The 24,561-nt window shown below is 34.9% G+C and overlaps 4 protein-coding genes across 5 annotated transcripts; 3 read left to right on the top strand and 1 right to left on the bottom strand.

Annotated features, from left to right (window-relative positions):
- Window positions 1–2,983: 2,983 nt before the first annotated feature.
- Window positions 2,984–3,457, top strand: LOC110702284. The gene has a single exon (XM_021879987.1). The coding sequence runs from the start codon at window positions 2,984–2,986 to the stop codon at window positions 3,455–3,457; it is 474 nt and encodes a 157-aa protein (XP_021735679.1).
- A 2,445-nt stretch (window positions 3,458–5,902) lies between these two features.
- Window positions 5,903–13,281, top strand: LOC110702466. Of its 2 annotated transcripts, XM_021880174.1 has the most exons (14): window positions 5,906–6,290; window positions 6,539–7,427; window positions 7,524–7,653; window positions 7,731–7,854; window positions 7,932–8,030; window positions 8,117–8,422; window positions 8,515–8,622; window positions 10,535–10,606; window positions 10,690–10,776; window positions 11,084–11,155; window positions 11,237–11,323; window positions 11,670–11,777; window positions 12,393–12,461; window positions 12,892–13,281. In XM_021880174.1, the coding sequence occupies exons 1-14, from the start codon at window positions 6,057–6,059 to the stop codon at window positions 12,967–12,969; spliced, it is 2,463 nt and encodes an 820-aa protein (XP_021735866.1). In that variant the 5' UTR covers window positions 5,906–6,056; the 3' UTR covers window positions 12,970–13,281. The 2 variants fall into 2 exon arrangements, 1 of the variants encoding a protein (XP_021735866.1); XR_002507467.1 differs by lacking the exons at window positions 12,393–12,461; window positions 12,892–13,281 and having other exon boundaries at window positions 5,903–6,290; window positions 11,233–11,323.
- A 1,918-nt stretch (window positions 13,282–15,199) lies between these two features.
- LOC110702283 (E3 ubiquitin-protein ligase SIS3-like) lies at window positions 15,200–15,739 on the bottom strand. Its single transcript, XM_021879986.1, has one exon. The coding sequence runs from the start codon at window positions 15,737–15,739 to the stop codon at window positions 15,200–15,202; it is 540 nt and encodes a 179-aa protein (XP_021735678.1).
- A 2,314-nt stretch (window positions 15,740–18,053) lies between these two features.
- Window positions 18,054–23,310, top strand: LOC110702465 (tetraspanin-10-like). Its single transcript, XM_021880173.1, has 11 exons — window positions 18,054–18,280; window positions 18,594–18,706; window positions 18,813–18,867; window positions 18,960–19,015; window positions 20,212–20,259; window positions 20,450–20,498; window positions 20,634–20,717; window positions 21,954–22,021; window positions 22,370–22,495; window positions 22,590–22,665; window positions 22,867–23,310. Exons 1-11 carry the CDS (start codon window positions 18,215–18,217, stop codon window positions 22,930–22,932), a joined length of 807 nt encoding a protein of 268 aa, XP_021735865.1. The 5' UTR covers window positions 18,054–18,214; the 3' UTR covers window positions 22,933–23,310.
- Window positions 23,311–24,561: the final 1,251 nt, after the last annotated feature.

Genomic DNA, 24,561 nt, shown 5'->3' with positions numbered 1-24,561 from the left:
CCCACGCAAAAAAAGAACGTTGCGTTTCATTTTTTTTTTTCCAATTATTGTTGAAAACGGTACCGTTTTGACTGTTTTAAAATTTTTTTAAAAAAAACTGAAATTTCTGACGCGCGTCAAGGAGGACGCGGTCCACCAGATTTTCGCCAAGTGTCCACTTACTTTTGTCTTGATTTAATTGTAGCCATTGATTTTATAGCTGTTGGAGCTTATTTTTTTCAAGTAATTTTTATCTCTTAAAAAACTTTCAACGGTAATAAAAAAAAAATCTGCTCTGAATTAAAAAAAAATAATAAAAAAAAAAAATAATTTCCAACGGCTTTCTTATATTTTTGCCTATAAAAAGAGACCAATATTACTTATGTTATTCACACTTAAATTTTTTACCATCCTTCTACTAACCCACAAAAGCTAAGTTATATATTATCTAAACCCAAAAAAATAATAGTAGTCCTAATTATGGATCCTAATATTCCAAATAATCAAGGAAATAATTTCTACTCCCCACAAAACCCAAATAACCCAAATAATCCAAATTACCAAATTAGTTCCAATTCTCCAAATTTTCAAGTTAATCTCCACTTTGATCCAAATGGTCTTGCTAATCCAAATGTTCAAAGAATGTTATATTATAACATTCCTAACCGACCAATTATAAACCTTAATCAATAGTTTCCTAACCAGTTTCAACAACAATTTTCTAACCAATTCCAACAACAATTCATGAATCCAATTCCCCAAAATTTTTCTTCTGGTTTAATGTTCTCAATGTCTCAACACGTTGGAAACCAAGTGGAGAATAGTCCAACAACTCCCGGGGGAGATGGAAGTAGCAACAAAACTCCTCCTGAAAGAAATGCCAATGATGATGAAAATGACGATGATGACGTTGTTGGTGAAGATCCGCAAGATAGCAACACCACCTCGTCAAATGCAAAGTGGGGTGCACAAGAAGACGACGCACTTGTCTCAGCTTGGATAGAATGTGCGATTGAAGATCCGGAGACAGCAACTGATCAGTGATTGGCTATGATGTGGAAATCCATATATGATTTGTATGAGGAAGCCAGGAAAGACAATTCTTCCACTATCCGCCGCAGAACCTTGAGAGCTATGAAATGTCGTAGGGGTAGAATAAACAAAGATGTGAACCTATGGATTGGGTGCTATGCTGCGGCACAACGTAGAAATGCAAGTGGTACCAACACTTACAATGTCATGACTGAAGCTCAAGAAATGTATAGTGCATCATGTAACGGAGCCTGGTTCACTTTAATCAGTACATGGGATGTGTTAAAAAAATCTGATAAATGGAGGCCAACAAACAAGCAAGTGTCGAATACTAGTGAAAGTGATAGCTCCAAAAGATCAGAACCAGCTACTCCAACGGAAGTAGGTCGGCGTGGACGTCCAGATGGGGTGAAAAAGGCAAAAAGAAAAGGTAAATATGTAGCTAGTTCCGGAATTAGTAGTTTAGATTCGTGTACTCAAGCTCTATCAGAGATGAATGTGATGAAGGAGCAATACAAAAGTGTTGATGAGAAGCTGATGTAGCGCAACAAATGTTGGATTATCAAAAGGAGCGAGATGTTGAGAAGAAAAAGAGGAAAGAAGAGGAAAGAGGTTCAAGTTATTTAGTGTTCTACTTGCACCAAACCTCTCTGCAGACGACCAACAACTATTTCAGAAATTGATAGAGGAGTTCAGCCACCTTTTAGGCTAGTTATTCATGTTGTTAGTTTAATATTATTTTAAGTTAGTTTAAGCTTCTTCAATGTTTGCCTTAATTTATGTTGTTGTTCATTTGGTATGATTTAACAATTGTTTTCTAAGCATATGTAAAACTTGTTTTAATTGATGCTATTTAAATATAATTAAAGTCATTCTCTTTAATCTCATCTTCTAGAGATATGGGCACAAACATTGGTTTGCAGTTGGATGAAAATATGCAAACCTTATCAGAAATCTCATCTTCTAGAGTTGCGTGCCTATATAATAATTCGTAATTGGATAGAAATCAGGATATATGATCAGAATGATCTGAACATCTCATCATCTAGAGTTGTGTGCCAATACATGCTTTTTTTGTAATTGGATAGAAATATGAAAACCTTATCAGAAATCTCATCTTCTACTTTTTTGTGCCCATACATTATCTCATCTGTAATTGTTTTAAAATCATTTACAAATTTCTATATAAGGCCTATTCACTTTGTAGTTCAACACACAACCAAAAATACCCTTCCTCACAAAAACAGCCTCACACTAAACACTAATCTTACCATATATACCGAAGAATGAATTATGATTCAAATTCATCTAGTTATGGTATTTTCGATTATATGGTGAACGACTATGTTGAGTGGCACGAATCAATTACTCAGAGACGTAAGGAAGAGGAATTAATTGAGGAAGCGATCAATTCAGTTGTTGTCCCCCTTGTCACCTCTACTTTTCAGGTCCCATTCACTCCCGGACCTGAGAAGCAAAGGTGGTACGTACCAAGAGATCGTGAAGATGCTGATACACGGTTATATAACGACTACTTCAGTCCCAAACCACTTTTATAATGACGATATGTTTTCGTCGAAGATTTCGCATGCGTAAACACGTTTTCACGCGCATTGTTGAGGAGCTAAGTGAAAGTAACGAATACTTTCGACAAAGGCCTTATGCCACTGGAAGACTTGGTGCTTCGGCTTTTCAAAAATGCACTGCGGCAATGAGGATGTTGGCTTATGGTACAGCAGCCGATGCAGTTGATGAATACCTCAAAATCGAGGCAAGTACATCAAGAGATTGTCTCCAACACTTTGTTGAAGGGGTTATCTCTAAATTTGGACAATAGTACCTGAGGAGGGCAACACCTTCAGATGTAGAGTGACTTCTTTGTGAAAGTAATGTTCGTGGATTCCCCGGTATGTTGGGGAGCATTAACTGCATGCATTGGGAGTGGAAAAATTGTCCACGTGGATGGAAAGGAATGTACCAAGGAAGAAGTAAAACTGCGACCATAATTTTAGAAGTTGTTGCTTCCAAAGACTTGTGGATATGGCATTCTTTTTTTGGCACACCTGGTTCACTAAATGATACAAATGTCCTCCAACGGTCGCCAATGTTCGATGATATTTGTGAAGGTCGAGCCCCAGAGGTGAGTTTTAATGTGAATGGAAATAGATACAATATAGGATACTACCTTACAAATGGTATATATCCAAAATGGGCAGCATTTATCCCAGCCATCAAGCTTCCACAAACTGCTAAGCAAAGATTATTTACGAGGAAGCAAGAAAGTTATCGCAAAGATGTTGAGCGTGCCTTCGGAGTGTTACAAGCTCGATTCGCAATAATACGACAACCAGCTCTCGCGTGGTCGACAGAAATCCTATGGAAAATTATAATGGCATGCATTATCATGCATAATATGATTGTTGAAGATGAGCGAGAGAACTATTAGCATTATGATGCATATGAATTTATCACTGATCAACCTCAAAATATAGTCGAATCTTCAAACCAATATATTAACCAACCATTCACTGTAGTGAGAGAAGGACGACTACGTAATCTTAGTTTAGCGGGTTAATGGCAAATAGAAATAATGTCCGAGACAGGGAGACTCATGTGTCATTGAAAAAAGACTTGGTTGAGCACGTATGGAGTCGTTTTGGTAATGAGTGACGATATCAAGTAGTCGGATAATTATTTTCTTATGTAATGTTATTTTTTTTCATTGTTATGTTTTCCTGTGTTCTTTTCAATTCCGTCTATGAATTAAATGTGATATTGTTATTTTATGAGTAATAATAGTTAAGTCTTCAATATTTTTTTTAATAATATTTAAATTAATCATGTCATTATTACGAATACTTTGATAATTATTAAAAATAATTATTACGTAAACTAAATTAATGAAAAATTCAAGAACTTATAGATGTCATTATTAGTTCGACTAATATGTTTATTAGAAGAATAATTAAACATAAACTTCATTGGTAAGAGAGACAAAACATGGTGGAGTATTGATAAAAGTAGGAGAGAGAATGGTTGGGTTACTCACCATTGTAGGAAAAATAAAGGGAGTGACTTAAGAGGGTGACTCAAGATAGTAGAATATGATGTGGAGGGGGAAAAGTAGGGAAGAGAAAATTGTGAGCCACCCCATCATTGTAGGTGCTCTAGCATGAACAGTGGTGAGTTAGTAGTAACTCACAACACACTCTCTCCTCTTCGTGAGTTAGCTCACCATTGTGGAAAGTGACCCACAAGTAAGTAAGTTACTCATGGTAAGGAGCACTCCCCACTGTCGAGTAACTGACATGCTCATAATTTTTTGCTTTGCTATTATTCAATTATAAGATGACAAGTGTCACTTACAAAGAAAAATATGTTTAGGTGAGAGAGTAGTGAGTAAGCTTACCATTGTAGATAAAAAAATAAGGTGACTCATTAATTTCATAATAGTAACTTTAAGATAGTGGAAAGTGAGATTGGCGATGATTTGAAAAAGATAAAAATAAATAAGTTGATTTGTAATGATTGTGAGTTACCCACCATTGCTCATGCCCGTAATGCCCTTATATCTAAAGCTTAACACTAAGGCCTAATTGATATATATTAGGGGTGTTCAAAAAAACCCGACCCGAATGTCCCGACCCGCTGTCCCGGCAACTACCCGATGGGAATTTTTTTTAAAAAAGCCTATTTTTTTCGGGTCGGGTTCCCGACCCGGGAAAACTGCCTTCAATCCGGGTCGGGACATGGGGCGGATTTTTTCAGAAACGGGTACCCGAATACCGGAATTAAAAATAATAAAAAAAAATTTACCCCCTCAAACTCCTCACTCTCTTCCTACCTCACTCTCTCTCTTCCTGCAAATCGAAGCAACAACAACCCCAACAAATCGAAGAAAATCAAAGACAATTCTCTCTCTTCGTCCCTCTCCTTCGTCTCCCTTCATCTCCGTCTCTCTTTCTCCGTTCCCATTTCTCTCTCTATCTCCGTCCAGCAAATCGAAGCAACAACAACAAAAATTCTTAGCAACAATTGGAGTATTCTTATCAACAGAGAATCGGTGATGTGCTTGCTTCGGTAAGGTGCGGTGACTTCTCTTGGTCAGATCTACAAGATTACAAGTTTCCAATATATTAATGGAGTATACTTATTAATTAGGGATGAATATGTTTACCCAATTTAATATGGGTTTTAGTGTTTTACAATTCAATTAGTAGTAAATTAATTTTCATTGTGTTTGGATTAGTATACTCAATTATTCATCAATAGATTTGATATTGTTGGGGTTGTATAACTTATTTTTATTCAATTATACTGATAAGAAATTATGGATGAAGATTATTATTGTTTTTTTTTTTTTTTGACAACAAGATTATTATTGTCTTTGATATGTTTTTCTACTGGATTATTTTCATTTCATGACTTTTTTTATCAAAAAAAAAAGATCCGGGTACTCTATGTCCCGACCCGAATAATTCGGGTACCCGGGTACCCGAGATATTCAGGTCGTGACATGGGACAAATTGACAAGTACCTGAAACTCCGGGTACCCCGGGTTTCGGGTACCCAAAAACCCGGGTACCTATCCGAAAACCCGGGTACCCGGATTTAAACACCCCTAATGTATATACTTCTTGTCCAAACTCGTAAATTATATTTGGACTTAGTGGGCTTTTTAGGCCGAGTCAAAAAAGCTTGTCCATAGGCCGTTTAAAAAATCAAGGCGGGTCAGGCCCAACTCATATTCGGGCCTTTTTTTAATTTCCAAAGCCCGCCCGAAATTGGGACGGGTCAACGGGTCGGGCCTGTCTAGATCAAGTACCATGCCATGAAACTCTAGGATTGTAGAAAAAGATCTTGTTCTAAGAAGTGCAAATCATAAGGCGCCACGTCTCCAAATTGGCGGATAAACATACTCCCTCCCTTCTCTAGCCGTTCCTTTTATTTCCCTGCAATTTTCTGGGCTTAATTAACAATTTTTCAAATGTTCTTCTTCTGCAACACCTTCTTCTTCATCAACATTATCTAAGTTTATCTCAACTATGGAAAAACTTTCTCTCTCTTCAACGCCAACTCCATCGTTTTCTCGCCCCTTTCTCTCTCCTCTCCTACCCTCTACTAAAAGGGTATCCTTCACTCTTACTAACCCTAAGAAATTCTCAGTTTCTGCCTCTAAAAATGACCCTATTGATGATAAAAAGCTCAATCAATGGGACTTAATGGAGCTTAAATTTGGAAAAATGTTGGGAGAAGACCCTAAACTTACCTTAGCTAAGGTCAATTCTCAACCTTATCAACACTCCCTTTTCTGCAATTTTTGTATGAACTTCATAATATTGAGTTTTGCTTCATATTTTTGCTGTAACTTATGTGTTTTATTGCTTATTGAATTTGTTGCATGGACATGATTATGGGTTTTCTGATATGTTTTGATTGAAATATTTAGTTAGAGTAAATTTGTATTTATATGGGTTTTCTGCGGGTTAATTTGCTTGAATATTTGTTTATGTGGTTGGTGATTTAGATAAAGGGAAGGAAGTTAAACCCTGATGCATCTTATGTCGAAATTGAGAAGGATTTTTATAGAAACAAGGGGAAAATAGTGGAAGTGAAAGAGGTTCCGTTTGATGTGCCAGAGAAGCTCGGGTCGAAAAAAGTTACAAATGGTTTGAATTTGGTGAAACCAGTACCAAAGAAAGGGATTGTTGTTGGGGGTGGTGAGGTTAATTCTAATTTGCCTGAGATAAAGAGGCCAAGTGAGTTGATTAGAAATAAAACGAGTAGTGAGGATGATTTTAATTTGCCTGAGATAAAGAGGCCAAGTGAGTCGATTAGAAATAAAACGAATAGTGAGGACGATTCTAATTTGCCTGAGATAAAGAGGCCAAGTGAGTCAATTAGAACTAAGATGAGTAGTGTTAGTAAGTCCAATGTTCCAAATGTTATATTACGAAAACCAAGCGTGTATAATGAGGAAGACGATGAAATGTATAATTCATCGAGGTTGAAGATTAAGCCGAATTTGACATTGTCGATGAGGACAGAACCAGTGAGGGAGATTTTTAGTGGGATGACATTGTTAAAGAAGCCTAACATGAGTGAGGCGAATGAGGATGGCGGTATAAATGAAAATGGTTCAAGAGATGGATCAGTGTATGGTGGACTTCTGAACAAATCAGCAAACAAATTTGAGTCTAATATGGATGATGACGGTCAAAGCTTGACTAGGTTTGGTGAAGAAATGCTATTGGAGAAACCCCAAGCCATGGTGCCCCAGGGTACTGAAGGGATTGGAAGCAATTCTATGCCTAATGGAATGGATGATATGCTAGAGGATTATACTGAAACGTTTCTAGAATTTGGAGGCGAATTGATTTCAAAGCAAGATGGACCGGGAGAGATTTCCTCGATAGGTACATAATGCATTTCCTTTGATTTTGCATTCTATTCTAGGCTGAAGGTATTTGCCGAAGACTAGCTATTAATGCTTGTAAGTATTTATTTTCAAGGAATTCAGAACCTTGAGCAGACTGATGCTGGAAATTCAGGGAATGGAGACGGGGTGAGTAAATCCTCAGGTGTAACAGAGACTGCCTCTCAGTTCTTTGTTGATTCTGCTCTCCGGGGAAAACCAAAAAGGTATATAATTCCGGTTACTTTCCACATGTTTCTTAAACTTAGCAAGTTTAATATGCTAATAGGTTTTTAAATAATAGATTAGACCAATCTGTAAAAGAAACATCATCCTACCCAATTCAAGAGAGCACGGTTCATGCATATCCTGAAAGGTTCGATGGTAAAGGTGTCCAGGAAGAATTGTCTCAGCCACAGCCTCTGAAGGTTAGATCTCTTATGTTCCACTGGTTATAATTAACCACTATTAATGGGGGTAGATCTGATCCTCTATGCTCTTGTAGGCAACGGAAGAGACTGCTTGGACACAATTGGAGCATCATTTTAATCTTGGAGATAAGGTGGATGTGGAATTAATTAATTGCAGTCCAAGAGGATTTGTGGTATGGATTTGACTGAAGCTTACAAATTCATTCTTCCTTGTTTTCTATATTTGTTTTTATCTTACATGTATTGGCTTCTCTTTCAGGTATCCTATGGGTCATTAATAGGATTTTTACCATATCGAAACCTGGCAGCAAAGTGGAAGTTCTTAGCTTTTGAGTCATGGTTGAGAAGAAATGGTTTAGATCCATCCAAGTACAGGCAACATTTAGGCATTATAGGAAATGATGATGTTTTTAAAAAGAGCAGTTCTCTTGAGTCCTCACCAGTTCTAGAAGCCAGTCATAGAGAAAAAGAAAAACTTGAAATTACTGCTGATATGGAACTGGAAGATCTTTTGAAAATATATGACCAAGAGAAGATCCACTATTTGTCATCATATATTGGTCAGGTTTGATCAAATTACCATGAACTCAGCAATTTTCTGTGCATATGCTTAGATTCATGAAAATCTAGTATTTACTATGTATTGCATCTTTGCAGCATATCAGAGTCAATGTCATGTTGGCTGATAGGAAGTCCAGGAAGCTTATATTTTCTATGAGGCCAAAGGAAAAGGAAGAAACAGTTGAGAAAAAAAGAAGCCTCATGGTAGTGAGCTTTTCCATCTTCCTTGTATATATGTATATGCATTTGGCTCTTTCATTTTGTTAATGCAACCTTATTTTCTTTACAGCAGATCAAATGTTCATGTGTTTAAAAACTACGTTTTGACATCAGTGACCTAGATCTTAATTCAAACTGTGATTAGGGAAGTTCCTTTAGGGTACCACATATATGGGCTTTCCTATGGTAGGTGTGATATTCATGCAAGCTAATTTTATATAATGAGAAAATCCATGATTGCATTTATCTTATGTTACTATCTTAGCCTTTTGACTAAGTGCAAAACACCCGCCTCCCCCAGCAGTTAAATTGATTTATAGTTTTATCATCTTCACCTGTTGTGGTGTTGCAGATTAGTGCATATTGTGGATCTTAAATAGTTAAATGGGATGAATCTATCAGCTAGAGATACTGTGTGCTGTTATCTTCTGAATAAGGTCATAGAATGTCATATTACAGACTGTATATTGGTGTACTTGTAGGGTGGGGGTGGAGATGGGGGAAAGGGTTTTCTGATAAGATAAGAGGATCATTATGCAAATTAGCTAGGAGCCTAGGATAACCCAGCCATTGTGGAGATGACATAATAGCAAGAGTGACTCTAGCCATGAAGTAGTTGACTAGTTGTACTTGTAAAGTGAAGGGCAAACTATTCATAATATTCTTTGACAGCTTGTGTGTCTTCATGTAGCCCAGAAGACATCATACTTTCAACTTTCGAGCTATAGGATGTCTGTATAATGTTAGTAAAGAGACCAGCTCAATTAATGAAGATGGGCTGCATTGAATAATTAGCAACCTTATAAACTCTATTAGGTCTTTCATCTGTGATAGAGGATCCTATGCTTCCCTTAGGGCATGCTTAGATTGAAAATAATGCGTGATGGTGTAGTAAAACTCAAAGACAAAATAAAGGTGAGAAGAGGTTGTTTGTAAGGAAAATGAAGTAATAAAAGTGCAACAAGAAAGGAGAGAGGGGGAAACTATTACCCTCCTTTGTAATAGCTATCTTAGGTTGGAGGTGGGTAAGTGCTATACCCAATATCAGGGTAATCATTTCTATCTTTCTTCCTTTCCCTTCATACTAACATATTCCCTATCTTAGTTTGACTTAATTGCTAATCACCTTCATATCTTAGTTTGACTTAATGACTTTTATCATCCCCATAATGTATTGACCTTAATCCAAATATACCCTTAGTCGGCAGAAAAGATGAACTGTGTTTACAACAGCTAGTATGAAATTTTGTCAGACTGCAGGACTAGAAAGCAACTGTGATTGCTTTCATGCAAACTCTGAAATTTGATATGCTTGGCTAGTATTACTTGATCAGGTGACCTCCCAGGAGCCTTTGTTGGCCTTGGGAGCAAGTAATGTTTTGACGGCACAGTATAGCAGTCTGTTTAATAATTACAAACTATGTAATGTTGGATTGTGTTGAATCTGTTGATTGCTCTCTGCTAAGACTTCATGTGGTACATTGCTTTTATTTTTTGGCTGATAACACCTGCTGTTACCCCTTTGTTACTACCTTTATCCTTTTTACAACAATTACTTCGTATTTTTCTGCGTGCCTCTTTTGGGAAACAATCTCTTCTTGCTTGAAATAAGGTTGCATACATGTTCAGATGTTCTCACCTCCATGGCAAGAAGTACTCTTTTTTTTTTTTTTTTTTTTTTAAGACAGGATATTAAATTCGCTTAATAGAGGGTAGCAGTCATAAATTTCTGTGTACAGGAATTTTTGTTGCAAAATAGAGATGATTTAAGCATATGGTCCTAGAAAAGGATATAAGCTTTGTACATAGATTTGTAATAAAATGATTCATGATTGATTGTCAACCTTTTTCTCTTAAAACTAAATTTTAATGTATTTACTGTACATTTTGAATGTAGGCAAAGCTTAGTGTGGGAGATGTTGTGAAATGCTGCATAAAGAAGATAACTTATTTTGGTATCTTTGTTGAGGTATGGAATAACTTATTTTGTGTAGATAAATATTCTGAGGAATCATTTAATCAATGTTCTGGTAATGAGATGAGCTTTTGTAGGTTGAAGGAGTACCTGCTTTAATACATCAGACAGAAGTAACATGGGATGGCACACTAGACCCTGCATCATACCTTAAGATTGGCCAGGTAAGGAGGCTTGCCTTTTATAATTAAAAATGCATGTTAATGTATATAAGGCATGCCATGTAATCTGGATTTTGAAAACTCATGCTTCAACCTGTAGAGATTCTAGTATTCTACAAACTCGAGAAACAGCTATTTTAGCCATTTGCATAGCTAGTAGCCAACTTGGGGCTTCCTGTCCAAATGAGCAAATTCCAACTGAGAATAAAATGTTTAATGTAGACAAAATCCCAATTTAAATCAAATTTTCTGCTTGGCATTTGTTGTTGTTGTTGTTGTTGAGGCCTGAAGAGGCTGCTTTTGGTTGCAGATTGTGGAGGCTAAAGTTTTTCAATTAGACTTTCAACTCGAGCGCATTTTCTTGTCCCTAAAGGAGATAACAGTAAGCATGCTCTCTTATTGCTATTCTGTTTTAGGCTGATTGCTTGTTGCTCAGATCTTATCTTGTATTTTCTTGAGGCAGCCAGATCCACTAAATGAGGCATTAGAATGCATTGTTGGAAATAATGGCTGCAGTGGGGGATCAAATGCTGCAGAAATTGACTCAGAGGTTTGTGTCTTCATGTTTTACCTTAATTATGCCAATTTGTGCTGCCATATTGCAAATATCTCCATATCCTTAGCTTCTCGGGAATCCATAGTCTTACCCACATGTCAAAAAATGCTTTTCAATATTGAGTACTTGTCTTAAAAAGCTGGTATTGGACTAATCCTGTAGTATATACTGAAAAGTGTTAATATTGTTTTGTTTGAGCTTGTCTAGTTAAAATTCTATGTAGAGAAGGAAGCCACAAGTCATTAACAGAATTTATAAGTCATTCACAGCTTAAGTGTTTATGGGCATTTAGTTTGGTCATGGTCGAACTTAACATTATTTTTTTGAATTTATTAACCAGTGGGCTGAGGTGGATTTACTTTTTAAAGAACTGCAAGCAATTGATGGTGTTCAGAAAGTCATTAAGGGCCGGTATTTCTTGAGTCCTGGTTTGGCACCCACATTTCAGGTGAGCTCAATGAGGTGTCAATATTTATCTCAATTGTAATAGGTGTCTTTCACTTAAATCACATTTCTATGAATTAAATATGTGATCATTTGCCAGTCACTTAAAATGAGATCTTAGGGTTAAGGTCCTTGAGCCATATGTGCAGCTATTTACCATGATAGTGTTAGGGCCTTGAGGACTTAAGTAGTTTGCATTAAACAGAGTGCTGCTACATATTTATTTTCTTTGTTTCTTACTGAGTACTTCATTGCATCTTTTTTATTTGGGGAACTAAATTTCATCAATATATAAATTGCTGTTTGTGGATTCATCATTTGTAGTAAAATATAGTCTTGTGCACTCTCACAAGAGGTAAACATATCAGATGTCCGTCAATTAGTATGTAATGTCAATATGTCATTTAGAGGAAGTTTAGTTTTGTGCACTGTCAGAAAAGGCAAATGCTCCAATTTTTGTGCTCTTAAAATCTTCGAAATCCCTGGGACAATTTATTTATTTATCAAGCCCTTCAAAAAGGGGACGTTTTATCTAAGTCCACAATTTTGTCTTCTTGAGTAAGCTTTTGCTATCAATCACTCTCGTGGTCTTATATCTCCATCTAACTCTTCTTTTCAGGTTTATATGGCATCTATGTTCGAAAACGAGTACAAGCTACTAGCTCGATCTGGAAACAAAGTACAGGAGGTAATGTTCAAACTTGTTGCTATGTAGTGTTTCTCTTAACATCGGACTCTCGTAATCTTGTTGCTACCTGGGTGTGGGAGTTCCATCCTTTTATGCTGGGATCAGATAGTTGTTAGTTTCATGTTTGGTCCACTGAAATATGCCTCCTATAGATGATTTTGGCTCATTGCTTGGCACGGAAACACTTTTTAAGGGTTGCCTGCCTCATTCATCGTTAATTTCTGAAAATTATGTCAACTTTCGGAAGTTGCTCCAATTTTTTTGTGGCATCTTATATCTTATCTTAGCTTCTTATAATAAAATGATTGTCATTCTAAGATTTTCCATGGCTAGTATCAATAATCTGTTTTTTTGATAAATTTGTGTTCTGTTGATTCATTGATTGCAAGATTTGCAACTATGTTAAATTCTCTCTCCCTGAAATTTGTAGTTAATGGTTCAAGCGTCACTGGATAAAGAAGAGATGAAATTGGCGATTCTCAATTGCACAAATAGAGTTGAGATATGATTTTGATCAGCCTCTACCTCCAATTTGTACATTCTCTCCTTCCACAGAATAGGCGATTCTAAATGCTTTCATCTCGTCTCTTAATTTGGGGCTCCCTAACCTTTTTGTTTATTTGTTAATTGTAATTTTTTAGTTGGGATTGGGATAATTTGGTTCTTATACTATCTACGAGTACATGCTAATCTGCTATAGGATCTTATATTACCTGTAAGGCTGTACCAACTATACGAACAATACCAATCAACAGAAACTATCATCCATTGAAATTATATTCGGTAATCACGAATGTAAATAAAGAATGTTTTTTATATAGGTTTTTTTTGTCACTGCTCCTTTTCTTTCATTGTTCTCAAGTCTCAACCTTCACTTCTATCTGTTGTTGGATCCAAATAGTCGAAATGTCCCATATAATGAAGGTCTCTCGTGCTGCAGTGTTGCCTGCCCATCAGTTAGCGACTTCAGCTAGGAAGCGTCAGCTACTTTGTTTCCTTTTTTAGTATTTTTTTTTTCTTTTTTGACAGGAAGCAAAGAAATTTTATTAAGCTTCAACTAGGCAATCTGCCATTACAAGATCAGCGACTTCAATTGAGAATTCCTCCATCCATACTCTAAGCTCAATATAAATTCCTCCATCCATACTCGATCAGTGACTTCAAGTTTTTTTTTTCTTTAGTGTGTAACTTTGTCCCAAAAAAAACCACCTTCACTTCTATGGCAAAATAGTTACTTTTTTGGGTTGGTAAGGGGAAGGGCCCTATCGGGTCAGAACCGGTCCTCCCGATCTGGGTTAGTGGGCTAGACAGTATGGAAGAATGCGGGAAGATAAGGGAATCTCACTCCCCCAAATTGTCACTAGTGGGGATTGAACCTCCAACTTCATGATTGGAAGGTGCTTTCCTTTCCACTATACCAAGTTTGGCTTGGTAAATAGCTACTCTTGTCATAAACTGAAAATTTGAAGGTGCAGGCGGCTATACTTTACTTGGTACAGCCAAAAAATGCAAAAAGAACATGTAACTATTTTGTAAAGAGCATACAATTATTTTGTAAAGAGCATACAATTATTTTGTAAAGAACATATAGTTGTTTTGTAACGAACATCCAATTTTATATATTTTTTTCATATCTAAAGAACATCTGCAGTATTAATAAAGAACATGATAATATTATATAATAAACTTTATCTATATATAACCACCCTAATTTGAAGACAATTTAATAAACATTTCACATTAAGCAATGATCACTATGTTGCAATAAAGTACATTACACTGACTGATCAATGAACATAAACATATTATTTTTTGGTGCAAGTATGTTCTTTTCACTCTAGGTATATGTTCATTACATTTTAATAGTATGTTATTTTTACTTTAGGTATATGTTCATTATATTTTAATAGTATGTTCTTTTCACTATAACTATATGTTCATTACTTTTATATATCACGTTCTTTCCTACAAAACGACTGTACGTTGCACCGTACAGGCGCCTGTAGGAACCAACTATTGAACAAACTTTTTTAGACAATAGTTTTTACTTTTTAATGACACTTTTAATGTAATTAACTCTATACATTGTCCTTGTTTCATTAAATGGCAAACATCTAATATCATAAATTACTAACCTACCCCAAATATTTTACGCAACCCACATACCCAAAGCCAACCCCTTCGCCCTCCATTATTCCCGGCCACCCCTTTTCCATTATTGTAACCCCACACCCGGCCAGCCCCTTAATTTTTCTTTTTTGATTTTTTTTTTCCTAATTATTGAGGAAAAATCTTATCCTCAATTTTTGTATTGCTTGCATCTCAAGTCTCCTAAATTTTGTACTCCATATTATTTTTTATTAAACATATTAATTTTGTGACATATCTCAAAACTCCTCAATTAAACACAAATTAAAGGAACAACCCTGATCTAAAAATTAAAAAAAAAAAAAACAAAAAAACAAAAAAAGAAACCCTAATAATTGGTTACTAAAGATTTAACAAAATAAACATCTTTATTAAATCAAGATTCATGAAGAAGCATACGCATTAGAGTATAACATACATACAATATGCTCAATATCTATCTAACTTTGTTACTATATTTGTAATAAATTCTACTACTCTAACAAATTACAAAAATCAAATCTTATTACATTGGATTTGCAATTTTGCAACATCAATAATTCAACAATCGATATAAATCAATACACCAAATTAATCTTCAACTAATAATTCTATGGCAAAATTATAAACCTACACAAAGGACAAGTCTCATGATCATACAACCACATCCACAAGCAACTCCCATGAAACTTATGCATGCACGTAGTTCCCGAAACCGTTTCTCCAACTTCAAATTCCTCTTGACAAACACCACAAACTTCTCCTCTATCTTCTTCCAAAACCACCATGTCTTTCATCGCCGTTTCACGTGGATCAACCGGCAACTCTTTCACCATTATCTTGGCCTCAATTTGCATAAACTCAAGGTATGTCTCATCAAACACCGTGTTGAAATCACGGCCAGTAGCTTCCGCTCTTCTCCTAGCCACCTCGGCTAGGCGGCCTTTGGTCTTGGCTAGGGTGTCCATGAGTTTGTCCCCTTCCTTGGAATCCAAGCCATGGTACTTGGAGTATTCACCCCAGTTGGTTAACTTTCTTAAGATTTCAACCGTTATTCTTGCTAGCTCTACGACTTCCGAAGTACATTCATGATTAACTTCCATGCTTGAAAATTGTCGAGAAGATTGAGAGAGGGTAGGATGAACTTCCATATTATGGTGAGAAATTATGGTTGCAATGAAATAATATGGATAATTGTTACAAATAAAAAAGATCTTATGCTATGAATTGAAGTTATGTGAAACTAAAATGTATGTACATGTATTATATAGCTTTTGGGTCGGTAATACAATCTAGGGCGGTGGTAACTTCTTAAAATTATTGTAATTTAATCTAATTAAGTAAAGTTATATGATATGAACTAATTCTATCATATAATTACTTACCAAAAAACAAAAAAAAAAAAAAAATCTACGGATTATCATATAGTTAGTTATGTTAGCACCAAATAAAAATTGCGGAGTATAGTTCTTTGTTATCCAAGACTTTCCTAATATTCGAAGCGGAAGGTTCTACGTGCATGTAACTCGAGTACCCTAACACGTACAATCTATCATCTTTGAAATTAATTCCTAAAATAATTCTATGTAACATGATTTTGTATGTTTTCTTTTTTATATGAAAAATCTATCAACTCTATTAGAAATTCCTAAAATAATTTTTATTTAAAAAAAAAAAAAGAAATCCCTAAAATAATCTTATTTGAGATTTGTTAGTTGTGAGACTTGTGTGATAAGGTACAACATCTTAATAAGTGACACAAACATCGACTGCGGTTTTATAAGTATAGACACAAATAAAGCTTATACAAATCTTACGTGGACAATATGGTGGGATTAAAATTAAAACCTATGCAAATAGAGAATTAATTTACAATTAAGCATTCAATTATTTGTATCCCAATGGCTACTAAATTGTTGTATGTATGTTAAATCTTTTCTGATATAATTTGCTACGTAGGGAATAATATTCTTCATCCTTTGAAGATGCTAGCAGCAAGAAACTTTAAAAAGAGCAAGCAAGTCCCTCCAACTATAACTATTGAAAATGTTTTTAAAATTCAAAATTTATCATGTAAGGATCCTCTTACATTTTCCATTTTCATATTTATCTTAAAAAAAAAAAAAAAAAAAATAATGTGCCCCTATGCTAAAAGAATCCATGTTTGTTCATAATTTGTCACTTTTTTTCTCTGAGTTTAATAGTATAAGCATTAAATTTACACTTGAAAATCGTAAAAAGTTAAGAAATCATCAAAATATAAACACTAATAATACTTATTTACGCGAGTTTTTGTCTAAAATTTATAATTTTATACAATTTTCAAGATTATATTTAATGCTTATATATAACTCTTAAGTCTACATATAACATTACCCTTATTTAAATACTTGACTTTTGCATGGTGTTTGTTTCTTCCTTCTAATCTTTGAAATTTACCATAGAATATCAAAGGGGTCACCGTTCCTATTCGTCCTTGTATCGAGAAACTTTATGGTCTTGTTGACTAGATTGCTTCTTTTTTTTCAGCTCTAGACTAGATTAGTTAAATTAGTTGATTTTTTATTGCTTACAAAAAAAAAAAAAAAAGTTGATTTTTTATTGGTTTGTCAATTTTCGAAATTTGCACCGAAATTTAAGCAAATCTTCTTGCGTTTCTGACCCTGATTTTTTTTTTCTTTCCTTATTTTTAAGCGCTTTTGTTCGGAACTTAGTTAATAACACTAACCTAAAGTTTTTTTCCCAGCTCTAGATTAGTTAAATTAGTTGATTTTGATTCTTTATATTGTACTGTACGATATTTTTTGTTAAAATTATTTTGTTCCACCACTGATGCGTTTTTTTTTATAGACTTTCGGTTTTTTTTTTTTATTCACATGAGACTCACTTTCTTTTAGTTGTATAATTTGATTTTTAAGCTCATTTATAATTTGATGTTTTTTAAGCTCATTTATCGATTATTACTCCGTATTTACACATTATTACTCCGTATTACAAAAATATACATTGAAACAAACAAATAAAAGGCAACGTGGTTAAATAGATCAAATAAAATACGGAGTACTCCGTATATAAAAAAGGTAAAAGCTAACAAATGTCCTGGAGGCGTTGGATAAGCTAACTAAAAGTAGAAAGATTAAATTAAAATGAACATTAATTACACTGATCGATGCGTAATTTTATCATTCTTTTCCAAATTAATATTATTTTAGACAATATTTTAAATTCATATCCAACACCTAGGAGCGTTCATTAGCAAGATTTAAGTCAAGACATTTAAAAATTGGACTTTCCCTAAAAGTAACAAAAACACATCTAGATTGTAGATGCACCTATATTCCCGCTATCACCATAATGACTAAAATACCCCTAACAATACTTCCAAATTCCTTAACATACCTCCTTTGTTGTTCCTTCTAAGTTCCAACTCAAAGATACAAACTTGAAAGTTGAAACTTCTACTTGCAGTACAATGCAAGCGCCATCAAACAACAAGAAAACAAGTTGAAAAAAATTATTATTTTTTGGACCCATCTCATATTCTATTCTAATATCTTCTATTCAACTTACTTTAATTAACTCAACGGCTTCTTTCCATTTTCTCTCTCTCTTCTGTTTCAGAGAAGATGGGTTCTGAAGGTGCAGCAGGAACTAGCACCTTTGTCATTAAATGGATCAACTTTCTCACCACGGTAACACACTCTACTCTTTATTTTATTTACTCGCCACGGCCTGAATTAGTTGTCACGTTGATAGTGTAATTTAAACTAGTAACGCATCAATTAAGCCTGACCGAGTAGTGACTAGGGATTATTTCTGTATGTGTTTCATATGTTGAACTTTTTTGTTTTAGGGTGCTTTTAATGTTAATTATTTGATATGGGTTTCTATTTTTGGGAAATGGGTTTGTTTTGAATCTGGTTAATTTTCTACTTTTGGGTGTTAATTCAATGCTAATTTGTGAAATGGGGTTTGCTTAAATTGTGATTATGTGATGTGATGCAGCTTATAGCTTTGGGAGTAATTGGATTCGGAATATGGATGAGCAGTCATACTGATGGTTGCAGAAAATCTCTCACTTTTCCTGTTTTAGGCCTTGGTGCTATCATACTTGTAGTGTAAACCCTTGTTAATTCCTTTATTTTATTTTATTTTATTTTTTTATTAAAAAATGCATATTTGGGTATATTTGATGATGAATTTAATATCCTTTTTGGCTTACAGATCATTAATTGGGTTAGTGGGAGCATGGAAGAACAACTCAATCTTGTTATGGATTGTATCCTTTGTCTTGAATTCTTAATGAATGAATAGGGTTGATCCATTGATTTTTCTGTTATGAGGTTTCCTTGACCTATGTTCTTTTTTCAGTATTTGACACTGTTATGCTTGATACTCATCGCCATTTTGATCTTCACTGTATTGGCGTAAGTTTTTTTTCTTCCAAGTGTAATTCTTTGTTTCTTGAATTAGCTTAAGTTAGGCATTACAAGGGTTGATGGTAGCTTTGTGCTAGACTATTAGCACTATAGTTAATGTGGTGAGAATTTGTTTGTTTTGAGTATTTGTAGTCATGTAGGCAGATGTAGCCGACCCCACTTATGGACTAAGGCTTTGATTGATTGAGTCTTTGTAGTCACTGTAGATGTATTATTGTTATAATGTCATTCTTGGTGCATTGTAGTTGAAACTTTAAATTGATCAGCTCAATTTAGCTGGTTAATGATACTTGGAAGTTTTGAACTCACGCTAGATGTTAATCTTTCCTTGTATGTCCACTTGATGTCAGAAATTGTAACTTGTTGCAAATTGTAACAAATTGGTGTGTTATGATTGTGCTTTCTTAGTCCTTAGTGTTTGGATACTTTCTTTGGACAGGGTTAATTAAACTTTAATTTTATCAAAAGAAAATGAGGACACTTGTTTTATTGGATGTACAGACATGGAAGTGGTGAAGGTGAACCCCTCACTAATTCATCATGTTTTATCACTTTAGCTCCTTCCTATGTGTGATAGCAGTCTTCGTACAGACAAAACTACTATCGTTGTTACCTCTTTTTTTTTCTTGTTATATGACGTCCTTACCTAGCCCTATAGGTCTTCTTAGAATCTTCACTTGACCCATGGGTAGTTGGTGGCTTGGTAGGTTGGTGAAAAGGTTAATGTGGATGACCTTGGCTGAAGTAATCAACTTGATTTCTTTTTGGATCTTTATAAATTTTAAAAAAACAAATTCTAGTGTGATGGGAAGATCTGGAAGGAAAGTCAACTGTGATAGTAAAAAAATTAAAATAGGCAATGAAATTATGGATTAGACTTTTGACATATTAGATAGTTCGGCCAAAACAATAGTATAAAAGAGTATTTAGTGATGCAGCTTCTAGCTTCTACTGAGAAGGGCTTCATTTGGTTTCCAAACTCCTAATGTTGCTAATTGTGTCTTCCCTTTTGATAATGATGGCTTTGGTTTCTGGATGATTATGTATATTTTTAGTTTCTTCTCACGTGCACATTAAAGTCCTGAGGTATTTGATTGATCTTTGTCAGATAATATAAACTCCTTGATTAGAGTGATTTCCATTGATCTATTTTCCTATATTCCTAACAATCTTTATGTTTTCAGATTTATTGTGACAAATAATGGATCAGGACACAAGGTGGCTGGATTAAGGTAAAAACTAAACCTGGGTTCTGCTTTTTAACCTTTAGTTCTGTTGTGGCAATAATCAAATGTGAAATTTGTGTGGAATTTTGTGGCTACATACCTACATGTGCTTATAACTGTTAATTTGCTTTGATATTTCACTTTTGTTTCAATGATGCTTGTCAATTTAAGGTTTTACCTATTCTTATCTCATCAGATATAAGGAGTATCAACTGCACGATTACAGTTCATGGTTTCTGAAGGAAGTAAGAATTCTGCGCTTTTTTTTTTTTTTTTTAATTTTTTTTTTTTTTTTTTTATAAAAAAAAAAAAATCTTGGGCAGAGATACTGATTACAGATGACAACTTTTGTGATACATAGCTAATTTAATTTCTTTCAGCTAAATAATACCCATAACTGGAATAATTTGAAGGCCTGTCTCGTGAAATCTCAGGACTGTGCTAAGCTGTCCAAGAAGTACAAGGTATGTTTTCCATATTCCTGTTTTATTTGTACAAGTTTTACTCTTTCCATCACAGAATAACAATGCCCAATTTTTTGGATAGGTGTGAATAACTCATATATACTAGTTTTCGGTTTTTGGATGTCAGATTTAGAATTGGTATGATATAAGTTAAACAATGAACTGAAAATTAGTAGACATGACACATTATTTAGTCACACAAATTTTGAAACTTGTGACCGAAATCTGGGAAACTACTATCTAGTTTCCAAAAAAACGTGTTTTAATTATTCAAAAAACTGAATACTCGTTACCATAACAAACTAACCCTAAGAGGAAGGTGATTTAAGAGAGTAAGATGAAAATAGTATTCCCTAGGGCTTATGCGGTCAAATGCTTGAGGTAATGTAATAAAAATAATAGGGTTTGACGTATTGAATAATCGAATATTCTTGATCTTTCAATGCAAAATCTAGAGTCAACAGTAGCTGCTCAATTTATCTCCTCTTTCTCTAAAATCTGTACTATGACAATGAATAGGGCATGCCATTCCATGTCTAATAATAGGTTATATAGACTTGTAAATTTTTCTAGAAGAGTGGAGAACCTAATCCTAATTTCTTATTGGTGACTAGGGAAGTAGGGAGCCACAAAGTGATTTTGATCCCAGGGCTTTGTTACACCTCTAAGACTTTAATTGTCTAAACTAGTTGACATCTACTAATCCTAAGTACGGAGTAATATATACTTGGGTTTTCCTAGGAAGCTTTTTGATCATTTTGGATTTCTGATTTCGAATTTATAATTCACACTATATAGTAAATCTTTGCCAATTGACACATGACTTAGGTTTGTGATAAACCATACAACTTTAGTGAGCTTTATTGCTCTTAATTGAATCTGTGTTTTATATAAAAAACCGATAACAGTGATAGTCCAAAATCCATATATTAGCATGTCTCAGTTTGGCAGGATTACTATTAGTTTTTATGCTGAAGTAAAGCATATACGTATTTTCTGTGAACGTATTGTTGAGATGATTATGTTAATCAGTTCATCATTTGAAAAGTTAACACCCAAAATTATCAAGCTATAACCCAAATGGGGCCAAATGTAAAATGTAACTTTGTATCAGAGGGAGTTTGGAAAGAATGGGTTTTTTCTTGGCACTGACAAATATAAAATAAATGTGATCTTTTGGAATGGGGTATGCACAAAATACTATTGTGTTTACAATAATCTTTTTGTATCCAGTAGACTTTGAAGAAGTATAAAGCAGCAAAACTGACCCCAATTGAGGCTGGTTGTTGCAGGCCACCATCTGAGTAAGTTTCTAATAGTCTTGTTTAATTGGTATTCAGAATTTTAGAAGCAAATAATTTAAATTTTCCTTCCCCATTTTTAGTGGCAACAATTATTGAACATTGTTTCAAATTGAAATTACATGCTTTGTTCTTTATATCTTTGACCAGTATTACTTGGGACTCGCTGGAAACTGAACTCAGTCGTTGGAACTTTTAATTGTTCATCGTGTGTTTGTTGGGCTATTTCTTGTTGCTTTTGTATATTGTAAAGCATCATTGACCAAGTACTCAATTGCAATAGATGTGAGGGATGTCTGTGACACTGCTTTAGCCTAGCGTTTTAAAAGCCTGTTTTCTATCACCTGTTAGGTGTGACTATCCTGCTGTCAATGCTTCATACTATGATCTGAGCTATCATCCGGCTAGTTCTAACAAAGATTGCAAGTTGTACAAGAACAAGAAGACCATTAGATGCTACAATTGTGATTCCTGCAAGTAAGTGTAATTCGCCTTAAAGTACTTGCATATCTTTTTCTATTATAACTCGATTTGTTTGTTAGTTATAATGCTTTTGCTTGTACTTTTTCAGGGCAGGAGTTGCTCAGTACATGAAAACTGAGTGGAGGGTGGTTGCAATATTCAACGTGGTCCTTTTCGTTGTTTTGGTAAGATATAGAAGTCAAATACTAGCCACTTAATGAATATACTCGTATATGTTTTCTATAGCTCAGTATTAGCCTGTGTACATAATATATAAGTTTTTGTTCTCCAAGCATAAACATGCATGCATCATCATCATAAAGGACTTAGAAACAAATTGTCTGCTTTTTTTTCTCATTTCTTGCTTCCACTTTTTCTTGTATCAGTCAATAGTGTACTTTGTGGGATGCTGTGCAAGGCGAAATGCTGCCTCTAGTTGCTCGAAAGCTTGACGAAAAGACAGTGATCAGTTACGGGGATTGAACAAGAGCACAATCAAGCTTTATATTTTGAAGATTGGTGAAGAACTTGGATAATAGAAATCTCTTCATTTGATGTATTATTGTTCTCGCGCAGTATATTACTAATATTGACTCATTCAAAACATTCTAACCATTAAAATTTAGGGGAAAAAATTGGGAGAAATGACTAATTTACTAAGATTAAAGATTAAGATTGATATTAGTATTTCAATGGCTATTAAACTTTGGTCGTAAAATTTTCCAGCCATCACTGTATTATTCTTCGCCTTTGTTCTTTTGGGCATCCATTATGTGTTTAGTAATTCATTGTTAAATAATTCATTGTTCAATGTGGTGTTCTCTTTTTCATATGCTACTTTATTATTTAGGGAAAGGGTGCAGAAATTTTAGTCAAGATGAATACGTTAGCTATGAAACATTATGATCCCACTATCTTGAATTAAGCCATTATCTATACTGCATTTGGAAAGAAGTTGTACACTTGTACTGTCAAACTATGATAAGATCTAATATAAGATTATGATAAGGATATATTTGTATAGTTTATGTTTTTTTTACATGATTGTAGACATTGTGGTACCTAATTTGAGATGGCCCAGATGGGGTGTATTTTGAGGAGGAAATCGAGCGGCGGATTGATTGGCCAATCGCAGAGTTTTTCATTACTCCCAATTAGAATTTATTAATAATGTTTATTTTAGAGGAGGATACTAGGGGCATGACTTTACCACGTTTAGTCCTTTTGTTGTTTTTTTTTCGCTTGCTCTTCCTCCGTTCTGTTAATATTGCAACAAGGAGGAAATTACGCATCCCAAAACACATTTTATATGCTAAATATCTATAATTGTGTAACAGTAAAAATTATAAAAAGTTGATATTGTGGAAGTATTATATGAGACGAATCCAACAAGATCCCACTTGATTATATTTTGCTTAACGTATAACTCATATTGATTTGGGTATTTTTACCCGGCCAGGTGGCCCAATCAGAAAATGCCACGTGTCCTCAGTAAAGGTGTCATTTGGACCTATGAGATGATAACACGTGGAGGGCAGACATTCCTCTGCCCTAAACAGAGTGATGATCCAGCATGGACCAATCGGAAGGCGACGCGTGTCATCCTAAAAATTGCCCCAAAGACCTTTTGGGCTCAGTGACACGTGTCACTCAGGCATTGCCTCTGGAATGGCGGCCTTCAAGGGCCCAAACCTTGAGGCGCCGTTTTGCGGCGTGACCTAATCCCTAGGTCACCAGATCCTAGGGAGGACACACTATCCAAAAGGACCCTATAAATAGGGACATTCTCGCATTTATGACAGGACAGGAATATACACGCAATACGAGACAATACGTCACTTACTACAGAGTTGTCATTTTCAAAGAACAGACATCACTTTACCTGAGCTTGGGATCCGAGCAGATAACTTTACTTCCGCACGTTTTATTACCGAACGCTTACTAACTTAATCTTCGGAGGCGGACCACCGACCATCCGGCGGTCCGTTTGCTTTGCAGGTACAGGCGTCCATTGCTGAATCCAGTCTCAGTGTTGTAACTCTCCCAAGGGACAAAAACCCCCGAAAAATTTGGCGCCGTCT

Source organism: Chenopodium quinoa, unplaced genomic scaffold (assembly GCF_001683475.1).
Source record: "Chenopodium quinoa cultivar QQ74 unplaced genomic scaffold, ASM168347v1, whole genome shotgun sequence".
NCBI classification, from domain to species: Eukaryota; Viridiplantae; Streptophyta; class Magnoliopsida; order Caryophyllales; family Amaranthaceae; genus Chenopodium; species Chenopodium quinoa.
Note: the sequence above shows the minus strand (reverse complement) of the source record. Positions and strands in the feature narration are given on the sequence as shown.